General features: G+C 40.4%; 2 protein-coding genes across 9 annotated transcripts in view; one reads left to right on the top strand and one right to left on the bottom strand.

Moving 5' to 3' along the window:
- Nucleotides 1-7,225, bottom strand: part of VIPAS39 (VPS33B interacting protein, apical-basolateral polarity regulator, spe-39 homolog) — a 35,605-nt gene extending 28,380 nt beyond the window's left edge. For 2 of the 4 annotated variants that reach the window (XM_070754081.1, XM_070754089.1), the window contains exons 1-3: nucleotides 6,855-7,225; nucleotides 4,079-4,165; nucleotides 1,160-1,262 (exon numbers count right to left, since the gene is read on the bottom strand). In XM_070754081.1, the coding sequence (XP_070610182.1) occupies nucleotides 1,160-1,262; nucleotides 4,079-4,165 (190 nt within the window). In that variant the 5' untranslated portion in view covers nucleotides 6,855-7,225. The remainder of the gene's footprint in view (nucleotides 1-1,159; nucleotides 1,263-4,078; nucleotides 4,166-6,854) is intronic. The other 2 variants (XM_070754098.1, XM_070754105.1) reach the window with 1 other exon arrangement.
- A 2,457-nt stretch (nucleotides 7,226-9,682) lies between these two features.
- AHSA1 (activator of HSP90 ATPase activity 1) lies at nucleotides 9,683-25,035 on the top strand. 5 transcript variants are annotated; one of them, XM_070754048.1, is made up of 10 exons: nucleotides 9,689-9,962; nucleotides 12,378-12,492; nucleotides 14,005-14,195; nucleotides 14,673-14,755; nucleotides 17,874-17,991; nucleotides 18,846-18,934; nucleotides 20,313-20,447; nucleotides 20,796-20,897; nucleotides 24,212-24,263; nucleotides 24,623-25,035. In XM_070754048.1, the coding sequence occupies exons 2-10, from the start codon at nucleotides 12,443-12,445 to the stop codon at nucleotides 24,793-24,795; spliced, it is 993 nt and encodes a 330-aa protein (XP_070610149.1). In that variant the 5' UTR covers nucleotides 9,689-9,962; nucleotides 12,378-12,442; the 3' UTR covers nucleotides 24,796-25,035. The 5 variants fall into 5 exon arrangements, with proteins under 5 accessions (XP_070610141.1, XP_070610149.1, XP_070610166.1 ...); XM_070754065.1 differs by lacking the exon at nucleotides 9,689-9,962 and adding an exon at nucleotides 10,314-10,427; XM_070754058.1 differs by lacking the exon at nucleotides 9,689-9,962 and adding an exon at nucleotides 10,330-10,385.
- The last annotated feature ends 375 nt before the right edge of the window (nucleotides 25,036-25,410 follow it).

The following is a 25,410-nucleotide window of genomic DNA, read 5'->3' as shown; positions in this document are numbered from 1 at the left end:
GAGCTGATCAAGTGGCTGATTTGATTGTGTCGTTGCTGCCATAGAGGATAGCTTTTTTAAAAAAATTATATGGTAGATTTGTTAAATTTTGTAAGTCACCTAGATTCACCTATGTGTCAGCTAGGTGGCTATATACACTTATTTAACAAATAAATATTTTTACAATGATCCTTTTTACAATCTAGATTGCAAAATGTTGGGCTACAATGTGGTATGATATTAACATCATTGACATTTATGGGTTTTCCCATTAACTACTTATGTTTAAATGTTATTCCCAAAAGATGCCAGTAATTTTTAAGATCAGCTCATATGAGTCAATTAGCCCTCAATATTGTCACACAAACTATGAAAAGCTGATATCCACCATATTATTTGTGGATAATAAACTCAAAATACATTTTTGATAAATCAATTTCAAATCTGTCTCTACCAATTTAAGACATTCTTAGAGACTTACAGACATTGATTAACATTATCAGATATTGCATTTCTTTATTTTATAATAGATAAGATTATATTATATTAGATTTATATGTCGCCCCTCTCCGCAGACTCGGGGTGGCTCACAGCAATGGTGAAGAACAGTACATAGTAACAAATCTAATATTTAAAAATCTAGATTACAGTTTTAGATTAAAAAGTCCAAAAAGAAACCCCAATATATAAAAAACAACACACATGGGCGAGATGTTTCAATTCCCCCATGCCTGACGGCAGAGATGGGTTTTAAGAAGTTTACGAAAGGCAAGGAGGGTGGGGGCAATCCTGATCTCTGGGGGGAACTGGTTCCAGAGGGTCGGAGCCACCACAGAGAAGGCTCTTCCCCTGGGTCCCGCCAGACGACATTACTTAGTCAACGGGACCCGGAGAAGGCCAACTCTGTGGGATTTTCTTTGAAGTTACTGCAGAGACTACTGCATATTTTCAATTGCTTTTCTTTATTAGTTTTTTCCTACTAAAAAAGGAAATTGGGGCAGAGGAAAATAAACGAATGAAGCTATTCGACTTTGTCAGCATTCAAATTTTAAACATGGATATTCTCCAAAGTACATTTAGAGGGCAATCCTGGTTGACGGCTGGGACATTAATCAAAGTACATTAGACTTATGCTTTTAAAGGAATTTACTCAAATCAAACAAAGTAGTATTGCACTTACTGCCCACAGGTTCCCCACTCCAGCTGAACGTCTCAACGTCGTCATCATCATCATCATCACCTATATTTGGAAGGCTATTGACTGCTCTCTTAGATTCCTTCAACTACGAATAAAAACAATGTCAGGATGAAATCTGGATTATTATACCCTCTGTTCTGATTAGTGTTGGAGCATTTAGTGGGACTGCTGTATTTTTTATTGTTTGGGACCACTGTAAGGTAATTCATCTCTTAAGACAAACCCCAGATTTTCTTAGGTATAAAGTCCCTATCGGCTTGGGGTACGACCATTCTTCTCAACAAAACAAATATTAGTTCTGCCATTAACTCTATAGATTGTATCAGCTACTCCTAAATTTCTTGAAATGTGCACTGTATTACAAATTCTTATTTAAACTTGAGAAACCTGAGCATTTTTTTCATTTGCCTATGATTATATTGAAGAAAGGTTACAATTTTTTCCTTCTATAGAATAACCAGTCGTTTCCTTTTCTTACATCAGACTGCTTTAAAGTAGTCGTGCAGCCAATGCATTCTGAAGCACTTCTTCTGAATCATTTTCAAAACTTGCAAAGACTTACTAAGTTAGGCTAGGATTGGTAAAACTGGTACAGCAGTATATTTTGCTGCAGGATTGATAAATTTCTAAACTGGTCGTCCTGTTATAGGATTCTCACCCAGGATCCTCCTCTATCATTGGCAGTGAGAACAGTATGTTTAGGCATTATAACTAGGGTTCCTCACTTTTCTGAAGGAGAACGTCTTAGCAAAGATAGTTTCTACCGTAGGAGACCAGATTTTAAACATGCCTTTTACACACCCGGGAGCACTAACTTTTGTCACTCCGTTGAGACATAGAAACATAGAAACATAGAAGACTGACGGCAGAAAAAGACCTCATGGTCCATCTAGTCTGCCCTTTTACTATTTCCTGTATTTTATCTTGCAATGGATATATGTTTATCCCAGGCATGTTTAAATTCAGTTACTGTGGATTTCCCAACCACGTCTGCTGGACGTTTGTTCCAAGGATCTACTACTTTTTCAGTAAAATAATATTTTCTCAAGTTGCCTTTGATCTTTCCCCCAACTAACTTCAGATTGTGTCCCCTTGTTCTTGTGTTCACTTTCCTGTTAAAAACACTTCCCTCCTGAACCCTATTTAACCCTTTAACATATTTAAATGTTTCGATCATGTCCCCCCTTTTCCTTCTGTCTTCCAGACTATACAGATTGAGTTCATTCAGTCTTTCCTGATACGTTTTATACTTAAGACCTTCCACCATTCTTGTAGCCCGTCTTTGGACCCGTTCAATTTTGTCAATATCTTTTTGTAGGTGAGGTCTCCAGAACTGAACACAGTATTCCAAATGTGGTCTCACCAGCGCTCTATATAAGGGGATCACAATCTCCCTCTTCCTGCTTGTTATACCTCTAGCTATGCAGCCAAGCATCCTACTTGCCTTTCCTACCGCCCGACCACACTGCTCACTCATTTTGAGACTGTCAGAAATCACTACCCCTAAATCCTTCTCTTCTGAAGTTTTTGCTAACACAGAACTGCCAATGCAATACTCAGATTTAGGATTCCTTTTCCCCAAGTGCATTATTTTACATTTGGAAACATTAAACTGCAGTTTCCATTGCTTTGACCATTTATCTAGTAACGCTAAATCATTTACCATATTACAGACCCCTCCAGGAATATCAACCCTATTGCACACTTTAGAGTCATCGGCAAATAGGCAAACCTTCCCTACCAAACCTTCCCCTATGTCACTCACAAACATATTAAAAAGAATAGGACCCAGAACAGACCCTTGTGGCACACCGCTTGTAACCTGTCTCTGCTCAGAATACTCGCCATTAACAATAACTCTCTGATGTCTATGCTTCAGCCAGCTTGAAATCCACTGAACTATCCAGGGATTAAGTCCAACCTTCACTAATTTATCTATCAGCTCTTTATGTGGAACCGTATCAAAGGCTTTGCTGAAGTCCAGATAGGCAATATCCACGGCACCACCTTGATCCAACACCTTTGTGACATAGTCAAAGAACTCAATGAGATTAGTCTGACACGATTTGCCTTCAGTAAAGCCATGCTGATTTGGGTCCAATAAGTTATTGTTTTTTAGATGCTGATTTATCCTCTTTTTGAGTAGAGTCTCCATCATTTTAACTACAACTGATGTCAAGCTAACTGGCCTGTAGTTACCAGCTTCTTCTCTACTGCCCTTCTTGTGGATAGGCACAACACTGGCCATTCTCCAATCCTCAGGAACATCTCCTGTTAACAGGGATTTGTTAAACAGATCAGTCATCAGAGACATCAAATTAGAATGTATTCTGTGTGCATCACATCTTTTTAAAGATTTATTCATTCTTACATTCTCACCTGCAAACAGTTCAATGAAATTATAGGGGAGAAATGCGTCTGTAGACTTGAATGTCCACTTTGTACAAAATGGCAAATGGATTTGTCTGTTGCACCCAAATGAGATCCAGTAAATCGTGGGTGTAGTGTACATATTCACAGACAAATCCTTTTATGTGGAATGGAAATTTAAAATTATGGGAAAACAAATGCATTTTCATGCATATATTCTTTTTCATCTACCTACCTACCTACCTACCTATCTGTCCATCTGAAATCATAAGAAATAAAAACTAATTTTTAATGAAAAAAGAAAATTCAGTTCTGTACCATAGGCATAAATTACACCCCCCCCCCAAACAATGTGATTAACAACTCTGCTTCCAATTTCTAACAAAATCTGCAATATTATCCCTAATTTCTTTAAAGCAAATATAAGATACAAAACACAATTCTGTATGCAAGTTTCTATTTTCCGCAGAAATTCAGGCAAGGGCATGCAAATGTACTCTTTTCACCATTTTGTCATGTTAAAAATTATACCTGTTCATCATCTTCATCGTCAAAAGTAAAGGCCTTACATTTGGAACTGTTCCAATACTCTTCTTCATCAACCTTCATCTTGCTCATCTGCAAAATGACAAAAATTATCATTTTCATTGCAATGTAGATATCTAGAGAAGAGCATTATTTATTATTTTATTATAGCCAAATTTTTAGAGAAAGATTTGAATGCTGGATATTCTCAAAATTATAATGGATAGCCACTGAAACAAAAGTATCAATCTAACTACCACTAGTAGCTATGAATAACACCTTGAGGTAGATCAAAAAAAAAGTAGCAGAATATCCTTCTACTGACATTGCTATTTTGATATATCAATACATCCTGAACACTATTTCATATTCACATCTACACATTTACAGAACTTCTATTCCCAAAAATGTGATACCAATTCCCAAAGATATCTCCATAGAATCTCCCCCCCAGACATCAGCTCTGTACCAAGATAAAAACCAAAGTCAAAACTATCAAAATTATATTGCTCAAAATACTTTAATATTCCCTTCTTAATAAATTTTCAGTGAATCACAGATCAACTGAAATGAACGTAGCTACTGTGTTTCCCCGAAAATAAGACAGCATCTTATATTAATTTTTGCTCACAAAGATGTGCTACGTCTTATTTTCAGGGGATGTCTTATTTTTTCCCAATGAATTGTATCCTGTATCCTGCTGCAGCAAAAGTGCATCCAAACACGCAGCCGCATGTTGGATGGGTGTTGGATGTGTTTTAAATCTGATTGATGCAGTGTTTTGGGATGCAATTTATGGACAGCAGTGTTATATATGTTCCATTCGGGAATGCTGCGAAACGAAACATTTCCTACGTCTTACTTTTGGGGGATGCCTTATATTAGGCAATTCTACGAAATCTCTCCTATGTCTTACTTTTGGGGGTGACTTATTTTCAGGGAAACAGGGTATTATGCTATCCCTCATTATTTTTAAAAGATTCACTGGATTTTTAGCATAGCAGTTATTACTAAAAATACATTTTCTGTATATCATGTGTTAACTAAGTAAGTAAATGAATAAATAAGTGTAAAATAAATTAGCAGTCCAATTTTAAAGGGGTTGTTTTATTGAAGATTTAGTCACTTATCTGGGGCCAATTGCCCTCATATGGAAAATTGACATATACTGTTCTCAGATACTTTAAATCTATACCCTTTGCAGCAGTTCAACAATGATAGATTTCACACAGGTACACTTGTCTAGGTCTGTGATTAATTGGACAAAAAAAGGCACCTCTAAGGAATATTTCACTCTAAATCAGCGATTCTCAATGACCCCTTTGGGGGTCAAATGACTCTTTCACAGGGATTGCCTAAGATCATCGGAAAACACATATTTCACACATACATGAGTCTTCGGAGAAGGGCAGCATACAAATCTAAATAATAATAATAATAATAATAATTATTATTATTATTATTATTATTATTATTATTTCTGATGGTCTTAGGAACAGAGACACCGCTCCTCTATTCATCTCCAAGCAGATCCACCCACATGCAAATAGACTATTGCAAAATAAAAAAATTCTGTGACATGCGTCAAAGCTGAATTTCCGACACTGCGCATGCATCAGCATCTTGTTTTTTGCATTTAAAAAAATATTCTGCGCTGCGCATGCATGTGCAAAGCACACTCGCACCCATGAGGTGTGGCCACACGGCACAGGAAGAAGCGAACAGTGAGGTACGTTAGAACCCAATAATTATATTATTTTAGGGTTGGGAGGGTCCCCTTAACATGGGGAACTGTATTAAAGGGTTGCAGCATTAGGAAAGTTGAGAGACACTGCTCTAAATAAAAGGAGAACTAATATTCTGGTGCATCCTCAAAACACAGCTGCAAAATAAATTTGCACTGGATTTATTCCTGACCTTTAATCCATCCCCCTTCTCCTTATTAGGATCTTGGAGGGAAGGCCCATGTTTCCTTTCATAGTCATCCTCAACTGCAATTATATTTTAAATAATATTTTAACAGCACTGGGGGACAACATTCGGACCAGAATACCTCCAGGACTGTCTTCTGCCTCATGAATCCCAGCGACCGATTAGGTCCCACAGAGTGGGCCTTCTCTGGGTCCCGTCGACTAAGCAATGTCGTCTGGTGGGGCCTAGGGGAAGAGCCTTCTCTGTGGCGGCCCCGACCCTCTGGAACCAACTCCCCCCCAGATCAGAACCACCCCCACCCGCCTTGCCTTTCGTAAGTTGTTGAAAACTCATCTTTGCCGCTAGGCATCGGGAAGCTGACACCTCCCCTAACTATTGTTTTATGTATGGTTTGATTGGGTTGTGTGATTATTTTATTAATAAGGGTTTTTAAATTGTGTTTTTAGATATTGGATTTGTACATTGTTATTATTGTTGTAAGCCGCCCCAAGTTCTCGGAGAAGGGCGGCATACAAATCTAATAAATTATTATCATTACCATTACTATTATCATTATTACTATTATCATTATTACTATTATTATTATTATTATTATTATTATTATTATTATTATTATTATTATTATTATTATTATTATTATTATTATTATTGCATTTGCCGGCCTTTTCTCCTTTTTCTCCTCTGCCAGTGCCAAGCTTAAATGGGGATGTATGTGTTTCCTATGCGAATTACACGGGATGATCAATGGAGCTGCTACCTCCCGCCCGGAATCCAGCTGATGGGAGGAAGCGGTACGCTTCCAACCCTAGCAAGAAATTATGCCCCCAAAGGAATAAGCGGACCCGGGTACCCTCGAAAAAGCAGGCGAGACCACGAGAAACGAGAACGAGCGAACCGGCCAAGTTTCCGATCATGCGGGGCGGCGGTCCATGTTCAATAGCGAATTCGCCCTTTCCCCGGCTGGAACGACTCGGTTGGATCCCCGGCTCTCGGATACCGCCGTAGCCAGGGAGAGCAGGCTGCCTCCGAAAAGCATCACGGGAGTGATGTTCTCCAAGCTGTAGCCTTTGCTCGATCAAGAGGTTATTGCTGCTTAAGGGAACTACAAATCCCAGCACGTCCTCACATCTTGGATTCCCGGGATGATATGCCTTAAAAATCGAACTACAAGTTGAAATATAACTTCCATGAAGCCATACTTCCTCTTCCGCTTCCTGCTTTAGTTCGCTTTCATGACTACGGAAATACAGAGGAGTCAATATTTCTTCGCTGCAGCGGCGCTTGGAGTTCACTAAAGAGCCAAGAATCGAGCGATCTCCTGATTGGCGGAACCATACATAGCTGAGAGGGTGGAGATACCGCAACCTATGGAAAAATAAACCTATGGAAAAAACCTATGGAAAATAATGAACCGATGTGCACAAAGGACAGGATTTTGATTTTTTTTTTAAAAAAAAATTAACTTTGGGCTTATGAATGAATGTGCATGACTTTAATTTGCTTGAGTAAAACCCATAATTAATAAATAAATGGGTGAAATATAGCCACAAAAATATACATAGAAGTACAGTATACCGTACTTTAGGATGGACCATCAGAGGAATCCTTTTTATGAAAGCCTTATACACCAAAAAGTAGGAGTTTACTATAATGAGTATCACCTTTAAATTCCTGTTAGCCAAAGAATAATACATGTGAAATCATCTAGAACAAGGGTTGGTAAAGTTGGCTCTTCTATGACTTGTGGACTTCAACTCCTAGAATTCCTGAGCCCAATCATGCTAGCTCAGGAATTATGGGAGTTGAAGTCCACAAGTCATAGAAGAACCAACTTTGCCTACCCGTGGTCTAGAACATTGGTTCTCAACCTGGGGGTCGGGACCCCTTTGGGGGTCGAACAACCGTTTCACAGGGGTCGTCTAAGACCATGGGAAAAGACAAATTTCCCATGGTGTTAGGAACTAAAGCTTCTATTCTGGCACCTTGGAACATATTTTTACAATCCGACCAATCAGGTGTTTACAGTGGGGGTGTCCTTCAGACCTTCCTTTCAATCAGCTTAAAGCTCTTTGGGGAGAATTGGCGCTAGACTTATGGTTGGGGGACACCACAACAGAGGAACTATTAACCATTATTTTGGTCGCAGCAGCTGACTATGGGAGAGACACATCAGACTTTCAGCTTAGCTGTCTTTTTCTTCCTCCCACCCCGTCCCCCTCCCCTACAATCAGCTCAGGTCGAGCAGATGCTGCCACCCAGCTCAGCTGAGCAACCCGCAAAAAAACTGTGAGAAATGGTTTCCACGCAATCTATTGTTTCAATGGAGCAGAATTTTTGCACCACAGAAAAGCCACAACCAAATATGAACTTAGAGGACAAAAGAGAGCAGAAGCGTGTGTACTTCGCGCAAGAAATAATGATAATGGTGATGATGATGATGATGATGATGATGATAATAATAATAATAGTAAAACTGTAATAAACATTTTGGAAGTGTTCAATGTGATATTGTGATACAAAATCCAGCATATAAATCTTGTTTGCTGTGTATTAGTTTTTTGTGAATAAAATAATAATAAATATAATAATAAATACAATATTATTCTTATTCTTATAAAAATAATAATAAAAATCAGTACAGGTGGTCCCAGTGGTAATTGGCACACTGGGTGCTGTCTGTGCCAACAGACCTCAGCTGACATTTTAAAACAATAAACATTGACAAAACCTGTCAGTTGCAAAAGGCCACCATACTGTACTTGGATCTGCCTGCATCCTAGGAAAATGCATTACAGTAGTCCTAAATGCTTGGGAAGTGTTCGACTTGTGACATTGTGATACGAAATCCAACTTACTTACCGGTACTTATTTCATTGGATTTATATGCTGCCCCTCCCCAAAGACTCGGGGCGGCTTACAACACATAAAAAGAAGAGCACTAAAATATAATCGTCTAAATCCAATTAATTTGAAACTAAGTGTACTAATCTATAAAACCCAGTACTGTATTATTAGAAAAAAAGCCAATCATACCTACTCAACAACAATCATAGTAACATTCATCGGCAAGGGGACTAGGGTCTAATCGCCCCATATAAATCTCGTTTGCTGTGTATTATTGTTATTTTGTGAATAAAATACTGATAATGATGATAATAATAATAATTATTATTATATTATTATATTATTATTATATTATAATATAATAATTATATAATAATAATAATAATTATTATATAAGAATAACAATTATATAATTATTATTATAATAATATTATATGTATATATAATATAATTATATTATTATTATTATTATTATTAATTAGATTTGTATGCCGCCCGTCTCCGAAGACTATATTTATTATAATAAATATAATAATGATGATAAATATAAAAATAAATAAAGTATAACAGCAACAGCAACAATATTATTTATTACATTTATTATTAATAATAATGCAATTACAGTACAACTATTATTATTGTAAATTTAATTATAATTAAATAATAATATAATAATAATAACAACAAGAACAAAAAATAATAAATAATAATAATAAACTACCCTCCTCTGCCACCCCCCCCCCCCAGCGTCTCGTTCCATTCTACGGCGGCGACCGTTCTCTCCTCCACGCTCCTTCCATTTCTATGGCATTTCTATATGGAGGCGGGGGAAGCGGAGAAGAGAGGAGAAGAGGAGGAGGAGGGACGGAAGGAAGCTCGGCCGGTGACGGAAGTCGGGAGGCGGCGCGGTACCGGCGCTTCTAGTAGCTTCCAGAGAGGCGAGGAGGACGAGGCGGAGAAGGAGGCGGAGGTAGCGCTCGGCTTGGACTGGAGCGGGACGCGGCTGTGGCGGGAGCTGCTTGTACGGGGCGCCGATGGCCAAGTGGGGAGAAGGGGACCCGCGCTGGATCGTGGAGCAGCGCGCCGATGCAACGAACGTCAATAACTGGCATTGGTGGGTGAGAGAGAGAGTGGCGGGGAACGGGCAGAGAGGACGCTGCGAGGCAGCCCGAAAGGGACGCCTTGCTTTCAGTCTCGGCTGCTGCCGCCGCCGCCTCCTTGAGTTCCGTTCTGCTCGCCCGGCCACTTCGCCCGGGCTTCCTCGGCATCCTCCCGGGTTTTTTTTTCTCCGCAGGAACCTCGGCCGGAATTCGCGGGGACTTCTTCCCAAGGACGCGCGGAATTTGCATGGGCTTTGAACCTTGGCCACTTGAAGCCTGGCGGACTTCAACTCCCAGAATTCCCCAGCCAGCTTTCAACTCCCAGAAGTCCGCCAGGCTTCAAGTAGCCAAGGTTGGAGACCTCTGGGCTTGACAGTTAACGAGGAAAGCCAGAAAGCAGACATGATGGTGGTTTCTTTTTGCTGCCTTGAATTACGGTATTTCTCCTCCAGGAACCAGAAATAAGCTTAGCTCCAAAGGTGCTCTGGATGGGTGTGTGTGTGTGTGTGTGTGTGAAGCGGTCTCAAAAGTTTCCCTAAAAGAAAGGATGCAAAAGAGCAGCCAGCTGCAAGGAATATAAATCCTTCCATTCCCCACCAACTGGTGAGAGCTGGAGATGCTTCTTGGGTGAGAAGCAAAAGGTCTTCAGAGAATAAAACAAGAAAAGGCCAGTTGGTCTCCTGGGGAAAAAAACAACCATAACCTGGATGGCTGAGAATCTCCATAGACAGAAATTAGGCTAGTTTCTCAGAAAGGCCCAAAGCTCTTTTAATAGCATTTAACCTGCACAAGCCGGTAGGTTTTTTCTGACAAGAAATGCTATTTTCAGACATCTCAAGCTGCTATATCAATCAAGGAGAGCGTGCATGTACAGTATATATCTTGTGTCGGCCACTGTATTGGGTATAATACAGTGTATTATATAATATAATACAAATGAAGGTGTGCATTAGGTCCATTAAGAGTGGAGGTGGCGCAGTGGTTAGAGTGCAGTACTGCAAGCTACTTCAGCTGACTGCTAGCTGTAGTTTGGATAGTTGAGATCTCACTGGCTCAAGGTTGACTCAGCCTTCCCTCCTTCTGAGGTGGATAAAATGAGGACTCAGATTGTTGGGGCAAATATGCTGACTATAAAACCTCTTAGAGAGGGTTGTAAAATAGAATAGAATAGAATTTTATTGGCCAAGTGAGATTGGACAAACAAGGAATTTGTCTTGGTACATATGCTCTCAACATATGTAAAAGAAAAAGATACATTTGTCAAGAATCATGTGGTGTAACACTTAATTATTGTCATAGGGGTCAAATAAGCAATGAAGAAACAATATTAATAAAAATCTTAGGATACAAGCAACAAGTTACAGTCATGCAGTCTTAAGAGGGAGGAAAAGGATGATAGGAATGATGAGAAAAACTAGTAGAATAGAAGTGCAGATTTAGTAAAAAGTCTGACAGTGTTGAGGGAATTATTTGTTTAGTAGAGTGATGGCGTTCGGGAAGAAAACTGTTGTGTCTAGTTGTCTTGGTGTAAAACTGTGAAGCGGTATATAAGTCTAATTCCTATTGCTGTTTTTCCTGTCTCTGGGGCTTGCCTACAGCATGAAATATCAGCAATGCCAAAGATAAGTTGTGGCAGAAATTTTAATAATTTAGGTTCTGCAAATGTATGCAGCATGCTTTGGGTTTTGTTTTCATGTCATGCGGTAGTTTGTTATGCCTGACCTTTCTGAAACATTGGGTTATTACAGGTAGTCCTTGACTTACAACCATTTGTTGAGCGACCGTTCAAAATTACAACCACACTGAAAAAAATGACATGACCAATTTTCATACTGTTACAGCATCCGCATGATCATGTGATCTACTTTTGTGACATTCTGACAAGTAAAGTCAATGGGAAAGCCAGATTCATTTAACAACCATGTTACTATTTTAACAAGTGCAGTGATTTACTTAACTAGTGTGATAAGAAACGTAAAATGGGCAAAATTCACTTTAAAAATGTTTCGCTTAGCAACAGGAATTTGGGCCTCAAGTGTGTTCATAAGTCAAGGACAGCCTGTATTTTGACAGATTTGTTCACTTACTAGCCAGAAAGATGGTATTAAATGGAGAGAAACTATGCTCTCTATAGCTTATGAGTTTCATGTTATCTAGGGAAGCAGTTTGAGGAAAACATATTTGACATATTATTACGAAATTAATTACAAAATGTAGAAAATGAAGAATTTTGCTTATGGCAAAAGCAGACGACCAGTTCATTAGGAGATAGGCACTTTGTATCTTAAGACCGTTGTATCTTAAGACCTTAAGACGTTTATGGATTTTTCCGTAAGAAAAGAATTTCCTTCCTAGATTATATTCATCTAGTACAATATTCTGTGACCAAAAATTGCTGGGTTATACAAATCAAATTAATTTTATTGCAGATTAATCCATTGTTGATTGGACAATCTCCATAACTACGCAGCACCTCTTTGTACAATTATAGTCTATGTGCCAGGTTCCAGTAACAAAAGAGAACAACTGTTATCATCATACTGTGTAAGTTTTGTCAAGAGCCAATTTTGGAGACAGAATATTGAATTACATGAATCTTGGATTAATTTTGATCTAGTTTAGGAAGGATATTCTTTTATTGCCAAAAATAAAATTACTTGAAAATTCTATAGATATAGAACAGTTACTCACAATCAGTTGGCCTTGCACATTGATTTTTAATGTCAGAAGTTCAGATTTTGATCCTTTCTTACAAGAGTTAGAAGCATCAAGCAAAACCTGTCTGAGCTTCGAAAAAGCTAGGCCATATTTGAAACGTAGACCATAAAGAAATCTCACATGTATAGACAAAAGCCTAGAAAAAGTCATTGGCAAACTCTTCATTTTTGCCAAGGAAAGAATAACAGAGGTGTCCAGGAGTCCCTAAGTTAAGCTTAACCAAAGTGAGACTTTATGCTTAGCTGCTCACATCATTGTAATCAAAATAATGACTATGCAAATTTGGTTCATTCAGTTCTTACTAGTGGGAAAGGCTAAATCTTGAAAATGTTTACCTATAATAATAGGCAAACCGAGAGTTCTGGCTTTTTCCCATCTTAGCAAGTAAGAGGCAAAAGCTGTCATATTTCTTGGCTTTCAGTCCCTTCCTGTTTGGAGAAGACGGAATTGGTTTCCTGTTTCCCAACATGCAATAAACAAACTTTAAAAGAGGTTTCTGCAGTTTATTTAATGTGCCTACTAATAGAACAGAGCCACATGTTTGAGCATAACGTACTAAGAGGCAGAATTTTTAGAAAGCCCTTATTGTGACCTGCAGCACTTCAAACGTAGTGAAAAATGAATTTTAATAAGTTGGCAGATTCAGATAATCGTCTGACTATTGGCAAAAAAACAAAACGTGCAATGTTTTTTAAGGGTTAACAAGAATTACATCACGTGGGTTAAATGCTTTTGTAATGTAAAACAACTTATTACACTATTTAGGGATAGCAATAGTTATCAAAATATGGTAGGTTCCATGCAAGCATGGCTATAGATGCTGGTTGCTTCTTGCCCCTAGGATCTTCAGTCCTGTTGACTTAGTACAGAGGTCTTCGAACTTAGCAACTTATAAACTATAGTCAATCTTTGGATAACTAGAAACATAAATTCTATTAGTATATCATGATGGAATTGTAGTTATTATATTGTGGAATATCTCTAAAGAAGAAAGAGCGAGACAATTATGTTAAAGTTATAGCATAGGAAATAGTAAGGAGTCCTGTATCTTTTGAACCTAATTGCCAGTTTAATCCCAAGGAAAACAAGTGTAGAATGAAGTTGTTAGCTGGTTTTTTTTTCATTTTTCCCTGCCCAGATATTAAATTGAGGAAGAAAGACAATGCAAGTGAATCAGTAGCAAAATTTGCAGAGGTGAATAAATTACAAACTCTTGGTACAATTCAGTGCAAAATGCTCAACACTGCATATTTAAGCAAATTGTACTTGGAGGATTTTATTGTATATGAACATAAATGCAAAGTGTGTGCTAATGTGCTTTTTCTTTTTTCCTCTCAGGACTGAAAGAGATGCATCTAACTGGTCATCAGAGAAATTGAAAACACTTTTTCTGGCTGTTAGAGTAGAGAATGCAGACGGAACTTGTGAAGTGACAGAAGTGAGCAAATTAGATGGGGAAGCCTCTATCAACAATCGCAAAGGAAAACTGATTTTCTTTTATGAATGGAACATAAAATTGTCTTGGCAAGGTGAGTTACTATTTTATGTTTATACAAGACAACAAATGTTGAATCCTAGATGATATCAGATATCTGATATACAAGTGAAACTCAAAAAATTAGAATATCGTGCAAACTTTCATTTATTTCAGTAATGCAATTTAAAAGGTGAAACTTAATATAAGAGATACTCATAACATGCAAGACAAGATAGTTCAAGCAATGATTTGTCATAATTGTAATGATTATGGAGTACAGATCATGAAAACTCCATATTGTATTGTATATTATAATATTGGGTTTTCGTGAATTGTACCCCATAAACCGATATTATAATTTTTCGAGTTTCTTCTGTATAGAAAATCAGAACCTCTGAAGTGTTTTCAAAGAAATACAAATGGGGTTGAAACATTTATATTTCCATTTCTAGAATGCCAAAAGTTGTCAAAATGTTTGGGGAAATGACATTGAACCAAATTTTAATTTAAAATATTTCTGTTTTTATAGGTACCTCAAAAACAGGTGTAATATATAAAGGCCATGTGGATATTCCCAATCTTTCAGATGAAAATGATATAGATGACATTGAGGTAAACTTGATAGTTCTCAAAGCTATTTCATTGGAAAAGGAATTGCAGATCTCATTACTGCTGTCTTTGGAGGATTATGGTTCCCCTTTATTTCTCTGCCTAATATATTCATATTCTCTCTCCCCCCCCCCCCCTTCTCTCTCCCTCCGTCCCTCCCTCTCTTTCTCTCTGTCATAAAGAGGTAGGCTTAAAATAGGAAATATATTTTGTTCTAAAATCAGAACAACCCATTTCATTCTGGAGGTTTTATCACACTATTTTGGATTGACCCACAATTTGACAGAAACAAAACTTGGAAATGTTTAGCTTTGTTGTAGGTTTCAGCTAAAACAATACCTGGAAGGATTCCAAACTGGTTGTACAGGGCAGGGCCAGCAAAGCTATGGATCACCTTCTTTGTCCCCCTCAGCAATTCCCAGAATAGTTTATCCCTCCTCCCCAAACTTTCCTTTGCTTTTCTTTCTTTCCTTCAGCTACCACTATCAATATACTTGGCTTTTTTTCTGTTCTTAATGCCTTCTGTCAAAAAACAGAACTATACCTGGAACAAAAACATTTCATACTATGCACAGAAGGAAACTTTGAAAACACAGAGTCTCTGTTTGGGTCCAGACTGCCTAAAGGAGCAATAATTTGCACAAGGTGGTTCATGTATGGAATATTTTACACACTCTTATTGCTTCTGATATACAGTGGGGGGGAGTATTTAATCAGACACCAATTGTACAAATTCTCCCACCTAAAAAGATGAGAGAGGCTTGTAATTAACATCATAGTTAGACCTCAACCATGAGAGACAACATGAGAAAACACATCCAGAAAATCACATTGTCTGATTTGGAACGAATTTATGGTGGAAAATAAGTATTTGGTCACCTACAAACAAGCAAGATTTCTGGCTCTCACAGACTTGTAACTTCTTATTTAAGAGACTCCTCTGTCCTCCGCTCATTATCTGTAGTAATGGCACCTGTTTGAACTTGTTATCAGTATTAAAGACACCTGTCCACAATCTCAAACAGTAACACTCCAAACTCTACTATGGTGAAGACCAAAGAGCTGTCGAAGGACACCAGAAACAAAATTGTAGCCCTGCACCAGGCTGGAAAGAATGACTCTACAATAGACAAGCAGCTTGGTGTAAAGAAATCAACTGTAGGAGCAATAATCAGAAAATGGAAGATATACAAGACCATTCATAATCTCCCTTGATTTGGGGCTCCACGCAAGATCTCACCCTGTAGGGTCAAAATGATCACAAGAACCGTGAGCAAAAATCCCAGAACCACATGGGGGACCTAGTGAATGACCTGCAGAGAGCTGGGACCAATGTAACAAAGGCTACCATCAGTAACATTCTACGCCGCCAGGGACTCATCCTGCAGTGCCAGACGTGTCCCCTGCTTAGGCCAGTACACATCTGGGCCAATCTGAAGTTTGCTAGAGAGCATTTGGATGATCCAGAAGAACATTGGGAGAATGTCAGATGAAACCAAAGTAGAACTGTTTGGTAGAAACACAACTCGTTGTGTTTAGAAGAGAAAGAATACAGTGATCCCCCGAGTTTCGCGATCTCGATCTTTGCGAAACGCTATATCGCGATTTTTCCACCCGATGACGTCACTCCCTCCCTTTCTCATCTTTCTTTCTCTCTCTCTTTCTCTATCTTGCTTCTTCCTCTCTCACACTCTCTTCCTCCCTCTCTCATCTCTTTCTTTCCTTCTCTCTCTTTCTCTATCTCTCCCCCTCTTGCTCTCGAGCAGCGGGCGGCACCCAGGGAAGGTTCCTTCGGCCGCCCACCAGCTGATCTGCTCGGCAGCACAGTAGCAGCGAGGAGCCGAAGATGGGGTTTCCCCTTTGCGTGGGCAACGGGGAAACCCCATCTTCGGCTCCTCGCTGCTACTGCGCTGCCGAGCAGATCAGCTGGTGGGCGGCTGAAGGAACCTTCCCTGGGTCTTCAACTCCCAGAGCGGCGGACAAGCGGCGGCCGGACAAGCGGCGGCCGGACAAGAAAATCAGCGGCCGGACAAGCGGACAAGCGGCGGACAAGCAGAAAAGCGGCGGAAAAGCGGGCAGGCAGGCGGCTCCTCAGCTGCTGGGTCTTCCCAGGTGCAGAAGTAAAAACACCATCTGCGCATGCGCGGCCATGGAAAAAGGGGCGCGCATGCGCAGATGGTGTTTTTACTTCCGCACCACTACATCCCGAAAAATCGATTATCGCGAGGGGTCTTGGAACGGAACCCTCGCGATAATCGGGGGATCACTGTACTGAGTTGTATCCAAAGAACACCATGCCTACTATGTGAAGCATGGGGGTGGCAACATCATGCTTTGGAGCTGTTTCTCTAAAAGGACCAGGACGACTGATCCATGTACTTGAAAGAATGATTGGGGCCATGTATCGTGAGATTTTGAGTGCAAACCTCCTTCCATCAGCAAGGGCACTGAAGATGAAACATGGCTGGGTCTTTCAGCATGACAATGATCCCAAGCACACTGCCAGGGCAACGAAGGAGTGGCTTCTTAAGAAGCATTTCAAGGTACTGAAGTGGCCTAGCCAGTCTCCAGATCTTAACCCTGTAGAAAACCTTTGGAGGGAGTTGAAAGTCCGTGTTGCCCAACGACAGCCCCAAAAGATCACTGCTCTTGAGGAGATCTGCATGGAGGAATGGGCCACCATACCAGCAACAGTGTGTGCCAACCTTGCGAAGACTTACATAAAACATTTGACCTCTGTCATTGCCAAAGAAGTATATATAACAAAGTATTGAGATGAACTTTGGTTGTTGACCAAATACTTATTCTCCACCATAATTTGCAACTAAATTCATTAAAAATCAGACAATGTGATTTTCTGGATGTTTTTTCTCATGTTGCCTCTCTTAGTTGAGATCTACCTATGATGTCAATTATAGGACTCTTCTCATCTTTTTAAGTGGGAGAACTTGCACAATTGGTGTTTGACTAAATACCTTTTTACCCCACTGTACAAAGGCACAAACTATTTTGATATTTTCTGAAGAAATTATTTTATGAAGCAGTATAATACGATACAGTATATATGGTAAAAGCAGACATATTCCATTGAGACAATATATCTTTTTTTTTCTGCTACTAGATCAGTGTTAGCCTTGCAAAAGATGAACCAGATACAAACCTGCTATACTTGATGAAGCTAGAAGGTGCAAAGCAGATCAGCAACGCTATGGAAACTTACATTAGCACTCTTAAAACAGGTATGGATGGTCTCAGAAGGGACGAAAGGGGCTTTATGCTGATCTATTAGCTTTTAAGCAGAAAAGAAGAATGGATATAGGAACAAAGTGGTTTTTATATGAACTCATAAGAAAATTTGAGGTTATGTTCATAGAGCATCCCTTACAGCAGTGATGGCGAACCTTTTTTCCCTCTAGTGCCAAAACAGCGTGGGCGTGCGTTATTGCGCATGTGCGAGTGCTCATACCGAGTCTTCGGAGAGGGGCGGCATACAAATGTAATTAATAATAATAATAATAATAATTATTATTATTATTATTATTATTATTATTATTATTCAATGCCTGGGGAGGGCGAAAAAGCTTCCCACGCTCCTGGAAGCCCTCTGGGGGCTGGAAACAGCCTTTTTCCCAACTTCTGGTGGGCCCAGTAGGCTCATGTTTCACCCTCCCCAGGCTCCAAAGGCTTCCCTAGAGCCTGGGGAGAGTGAAAATGCCCTTCCACACACCCCCTGGAGGCTCTCTGGAAGCCAAAAAGGCCCTCCCAGAGCCTGTGGGCAAACCAAAAATCAGCTAGCCGGCACACAGGTGCCCATTGGAGCTGAGCCAGCAGATATGGTTTTACGTGCCACCTGTGGCACCCGTGCCATAGGTTCACTATCACTGCCTTACAGCTTTCAGAAGCTGAAAAGTAAATAATTGCAGTTGTGATCACTGGATACAAAAGGTTTCCTATCCCAATTAGACACAATGTAATACTCCCAGTGGCTCTGCAGATATTCCTGACTTGGATTTCTGGAGATAGGGTTTGTGTGTATTTCTTTTAAAGGTCTTGTACAGTAGCTTTCTAAGCACTGGTTCTTAATATTTTTCAGAATTTACCCAAGGCATGATTCTGCCTACAGTAAATGGTGAACAGTTAGAGTCACAGACACATCCTGTGCATAAAGCAGATAAGCGCAAGGTAAGCTTTAGATTACCCAAATCATAGGTGTTTAGAAAGTCTACGCAAAATTGTTTTAAAGGATTCTTTCTTAGTGCCTTTTCTTAAATGGTATGCAAAAGACAGAGGATGTCTTTACATTGCCTATTAAATAGTATAGTATAAAGTTATCCTGAGCTTTATAGATTGCATTCTGGAATATATATACAGTGGTACCTCGGTTCTTGACCACAATTCGTTCCAGAAGTGTGGTCGAGAACCGATTTGGTCGAGTACCGAATTAATTTATCCCATAGGAAATAATGGAAATGGATTTAATTGGTTCCCAGCACCTGTTGACTCGCTGGGAACCAATTAAACCTATTTTCTTTATTTCCTATGGGATAAAAAATCTGAGGAGCTCTATAAGTGCTCCAAGCTGCAGGAAGGGTGGGGGTGGCTGCAATCCCAGCAGCTTCGGGGGGTCCTTTCCTCAGTGCTTTGTCTTGTTACCTGTAGGCAGCTGCACCAACTTTCTCCTTCCCAGCGGCGGCAACAGCGGCGGCTTCCCTTCGAGTAGCAACCGCGCCAGGAACGTCACTTAATGAAGGGAAGCTGCTGGAGTGGCAGCAACTGCTTAGATGGCTCCGGCGGCTTCCCTTCGTCATGTGACGTTCCCGGCGCTGTTGCTGCTCGAAGGGAAGCCGCCGCCGTTGCCGCCGCCGGGAAGGAGAAAGTTGGTGCAGCTGCCTACAGGTAACAAGTCAAAGCACTGAGGAAAGGAGTCCCCCGAAGCTGCCGGGATTGCAGCCGCCCCCACCCTTCCTGCAGCTTGGAGCGCTTATAGAGCTCCTCAGCCTCCTGAAGCTGCCGGGATTGCAGCCGTCCCCACCCTTCCTGCAGCTTGGAGCGCTTATAGAACTCCTCAGCCCCCCGAAGCTGTCGGGATTGCAGCCGCCCCCACCCTTCCTGCAGCTTGGAGCGCTTATAGAGCTCCTCAGCCCCCCGAAGCTGCCGGGATTGCAGCCGCCCCTGGCGGTAACATTTCGGATAAAGAACAAAATTTTCTGTGGCTGTTCGGTATCCGAATTTTTGTTCGGATACCGAAGGAAATTTGTGCTGAAAATTTTGTTCGGTATCCAAAATATACGACAACCAAAGCATTTGAGAACCGAGGTACCACTGTATACTGTATATTCTGTGTTATGAATTATTCAAATTATGTAGCCAATGCAAAAGGTGGCCTGTTTTGTATTCTATCATATATAGCTTGCTACCAGGAACTGGTGTGTTCTAGACAGAAGTAACATTAGCTGCAAGTAACGCAGCAATTATTTTTATCTGGAAAAGTTTTGGGATGGCCATAGCTCAGAAGCGACTAAGAGGCATTTTAATTGTGTGATGTGTGATACTATTTTAGAAAAATGAACAAGTTGCTGGCAACGGTTCTGCATCTAAATCAGTTGGAGTGAAGATCCCTACCTGCAAGATAAAGTTGAAGGATATTTTCCTGACATCCCCAGAGGATCTCTACAGAGTATTCATTACCCAGGAGGTAGGTTAATACTGAATTTCCTGCAGATGTTTTGTGCCATTTCTTGCCCAAATAGATAGGCTTTTTAGTTTGGTTTGCCATCAATGTCCTTCCCCTACTTACAGTCAGAGAAAAATGACCAACTTGCTATAGCAGAAATGCCTCCAGAATATTCCAAAGAAAAGGGTCAGCATTATATTGTCTCAGAATGAAAAGGTTCTGATTTCAAGCTCCTCCCTGATTTGAAAATACCATGAGAAATGAGAGGAGCTGCTACGCTAATGTTTAAAAGAGTCAGTGACAGTCAGTAGATGAGTCCTTACCTGGAAGTTAGAAAATATAATAATAGACTGGATTTTATTTCCGTAGATGGTGCAAGCTTTTACTCACTCACCTGCTGTTGTGGAGGCTGATAAAGGAGGAAAATTCCAACTGTTAAACGGGAACGTCACTGGCGAGTTCGTTGAACTTGTAAGTTCACTAGTAATAATAAGTCCTTTGCACGTTATTAGGAAATTGGATAGTGCCTTTCCTTTGGACAATTATATCCCTACCCACATGATCCTGCCGAGTGTGTAAATTGTATGAAGAAAGGCTAATGCACCTATGTCAAATGAATTAGATTTGAATTGAATTTGAATTTATTTCATTTCTACGCTGCCCAACCCCATAGGACTCAGGGCACCTTAATGGTAAAGATTTCCCTGTCCAGTTGTGTCTAACTCTAGGGCACGGTGTTATTCTCTGTTTCTTGGCTGAGGGAGCAGCTTATCCAAAAATATGTTCTTTGGTCATTTGGCCAGCATGGAATGCTGATAGTCTCCCACCAAAGTGGTATCTATTAATCTACTTGCATTTGCCTGCTTTCAAACTGCTAGATCAGCAGGAGCTGGGCAAAGTAATGGGAGGTCACACTTGCATGGAACTTGAATTTTGAACCCAGGCTGACAAGCTTGGTGCTTTTAATCGCTGAGCGACCGTGTCCCTTGTTAAATAATTAGTATATCATAATTGCAAATATTATATCTGACAGCTTACAAAGAAGAAGACTGCTAAATAATTTTGTTAGCTGCCCAGAGTCCGCTGGAGTTGGGTGGCATATAAATCCTGTTAAATAAATAAATAAATAAATAAAATAAACTGGAAGCGAGGTGGAGAAAGTGGGAAGGAGAATCAACAATATTTTACAATCGCTGAGAATTTTAATACATTCCATTCACTCTTCACTAAGAAAAGGAGAGGTTAATTCAGAGACACATAAGGAAAGCAACTACAGTGATACCTTGTCTTGCAAACTTAATTGGTTCCGGGACGAGATTCTGAAGGTGAAAAGTTTGTACGACAAAACAATGTTTCTCATAGGAATCAATAGAAAAGCGATGAATGCGTGCAAGCCCAAAATTCACCCCTTGTGCCAGCCGAAGCGCCCATTTTTGTGCTGCTGGGATTACCCTGAGGCTCCCCTCCATGGGAATCCCCACCTCCGGACTTCCATGTTTTTGTGATGCTGCAGGGGAATCCCAGCATCGCAAAAATGAGTGCTTCGCTGGCAATGGAAGTCCGGAGGTGGGGTTTCCCAGCGAAGGGAGCATCAGTGAAATTGCAGCATCACAAAAACACAGAAGTCCTCAAAACCCCACCTCCGGACCTCTGTGTTTTTGCGATGCTGCGATTTCACTGAGGCTCCCCTCCCAGGGAAACCCCACCTCCGGACTTCTGTTGCCAGTGAAGCACCCATTTTTGCGCTGCTGGTATTCCCATGCTGGTATTCCCCTGCAGCATCACAAAAACATGGAAGTCCGGAGGTGGGGTTTCCCATCAAGGGGAGCCTCGGGAATCCCAGCAGCGTAAAAATGGGTGCTTTACTGGCAACGGAAGTCCAGAGGCAGGGCATCCCAGCGGCGGCGGTGGGTTTGTAAGATAGTTTGTAAGAAGAGGCAAAAAAATCTTAAACACCGGGTTTGTATCTCGAAAAGTTTGTATGACAAGGCGTTTGTAAGACGAGGCATCACTGTAATTTTCAGAAGAGATTAATGGGCATATACTTTACAGAGGGGAGTAAAAATTAAAAATAGAAGGTCGCATAAAAGTTTCTGGTCATGGCAAAAGAGAAGAAAAAAATATTGTTAAAGCAAAAAATGGCAATGAGGTTTAAAAGATGAAACAGTACATTCACAAACAGAATTCATCAATGCTTTAGAAATAATACTTGAATCCATTGAAGGGCACACTTATCTTGGGACAGAAAGCAAAGAGAGGAGTGTTTTTTCTTGGAAAGAAAAGGGTAAAGCGATTTCAAGTTGAGGTGAAGAGAAGTACCTTCCTGGGCAGTGCTGGGCCTTCATTTTGGTTGCTGCTATATGGAGTTATACAAGAAGATGCAGGATGCCAAGTGAAAAAGGGAGTGTTTGGAAAGGGACATTATGCTCAGTGAAAAGGAACAAGCCTGAGAAAAACTGAAGAAGTCAGTCTCCATTAAGAGAGTAAGAAAAGGAATACAAGCAAAAATAAAATGGGGAAAGGGAAGGTGGTAGAGGTTAACAGGAGAACATTAGGAAAAAAACAGAGAAAAGGTTTTGCCCAGATGGCTTTCTTTCTGGCCTGAATAAAGAGTTGCAGAGAAGTTAATTGCCAGTTCTGGCTTCTCCGAAACAATTCAGTGAAAATTTATGGCTCAAAGACATCTTTCTGCTTTAGTTTTTTCAGGACTTTGTTGCGGTCCAACTATCTTTTCCCACCTTTAGATTCAGGTAGCTGTCACTTGCTTTAAAATTTTATTCCCTAATGCTACTATATCTGAGATGGGGATTCTCTAGAGCCACCCCAACTCTTGGGGCTCTTTATTGGCCCCATAAACTTACCCACCTGCCTCTTGCTATGAGGTTTATTATAAAAGCGAAAGACTTGTTGCAAACCATGGCTTGGCCTTATTTCTTGAGTAGAGTAGGGAGGCTCTGTAGACATTGGCGCGTCAGGGAAGGAGGAACAGAGTTCATAGAAGAAGGTAGCAATTAAGGAGCAGCTTCTTTTGATCACATAAACCATGCTTACATTGGAACCAGGCTGTGCCTTTGGGAAAATAAACTGTGGTAGTTTTATCTTGGGCTTCCAAATCTCAAGAACATTTGGGAACATTTTGTTTTTCCAGATTGAGTAAGGGAGAAGTCATTGTCAGGTAAATTCAGTGGGTTGCAGTGAGATTGAGATGTCCTTGATTTCAGTAGAGACAAAGCATCTTGTGGCTTTTGTTAAGCTGTGCAAAGCAAGAGGTTTCAACTCAGGTGTGGCTTTACTTTGCTGAGAGTGATGTTTTTCCTTTTCTAAGGAAAATGCTCTAGTGCGGCATGTGCCCAGCAATTCAACACTTCAGAGACACTTCATAGCAAGACCAGATACAGTGGTACCTCGTGATATGAACCCCTCGTGGTACGAACCCAGGGTTACAGCCGGGCGGCGGCACTCGGGGGACCGCTGTTTTTGTGATCGGCGGCGGCGTTTTTGGCCAATCTGGAGGCTGGAAAGGAGGTGGGGAATCCCAATAGGGAATTCCATGGGCGGAGTATTTAAATCGCATTTACATTGTTTCCTATGGGAAACAATGTTTCGTCTTACGAACTTTTCGCCTTACGAACCTACTTCCGGAACCAATTAAGTTCGTAAGACAAGGTATTATTGTATTTGACTTTTATGTAGGTGACATTTAGGCTTTCCAATGAAGTCTCTCCCCTTTGGGATATCCAGATGAATATTTCCTTGGCAAATAAATTATTTTTCTTTTTTTTTAGGTTTCTGCAAAGCAGATTGCTATGAAATGGAGATTTAAGTCCTGGCCGGAGGGTAAGTTATTTGGCTGCAAATATCAAAGCAAAAGATGTCTAAGTGGAGATAAAAGTTGTTCTGAATGCAGATAGCAAAGAAAAAATCCCCTTCCAGCCTCATGGGGCTTGGCTTTGATAAATGTCATATTCCAGAGGTCTTCAAACTTGGCAACTTTAAGACTTATGGACTTCAACTTGTGAAGTCCACAAGTCTTAAAGTTGCCAAGTTTGAAGACCTCTGGCCAGTTGCATTTTTAAAGGAATTTTTTGGGAGGTAGACTTCTACAACTGTGTCACCAAATCAGTGCGTGGTTAATTTCATGTATTTCCCACGATGATGCTACATGACTGATTCTGGGATTTATTTGACTCCCTTAGGACACTCTGCAACTATCATGTTGACCTTCGTCGACAAGGGCGATGAAACAGAAGTCTGCCTAGAAGGGAAGGGCATCCCAGCCAGTGAAGAAGAGAGAACAAAAGAGGGCTGGCAACGTTATTATTTTGAGGGTATTAAACAGACGTTCGGCTATGGATCCCGGTTGTTTTAATGCTGGCTACTGCAGAGTCTGCCTAAAAGATTCTGCCCTGTGAACTGATTCACTTCTTGTCTGTTCTTTCTTGTCCTCTGTTTCACTATTGTGACAAGCAGGATGGCCCCGAAGGCCTCTGAGCAGCACCAATGCCGACCCTTCCCTGCCTGTGCAGGTCTCCTATTTCATGGGTTTCAAAGGTGGATTCTCATAAATGTACATATACCTTGTATTGCTAAATAAACATAACTTAAAGAAGAGGTACCAGCTCTCTTATCTGAGTAAAGAAATCAAAAGAGCTTTTAAGCAAAGGGCAGAAGAGTTCCGACTCTTCATGGATAGAAAAGACCATAATTCAAAAGATAGCTGAAACTTGTGAGGATTTAACTAAGGGGAACATAATCGTTATATTTAAGGCACATCTTAAAAACATAGAAGATTGGCGGCAGAAAAAGACCTCATGGTCCATCTAATCTGCCCTTATTCTATTTCCTGTATGTTATCTTAGGATGGACATCTACGGAGAGGGGCGGCATACAAATCTAATAAATAAATAAATAAATAAATATATGTTTATCCCAGACATGTTTAAATTCAATTACTGTGGATTTACCAACCACGTCTGCTGGAAAT

The sequence above is a fragment of the Erythrolamprus reginae genome, chromosome 1 (assembly GCF_031021105.1).
Source record: "Erythrolamprus reginae isolate rEryReg1 chromosome 1, rEryReg1.hap1, whole genome shotgun sequence".
Classification (NCBI taxonomy): domain Eukaryota; kingdom Metazoa; phylum Chordata; class Lepidosauria; order Squamata; family Dipsadidae; genus Erythrolamprus; species Erythrolamprus reginae.
This window is presented reverse-complemented; position numbering and strand designations above follow the sequence as displayed.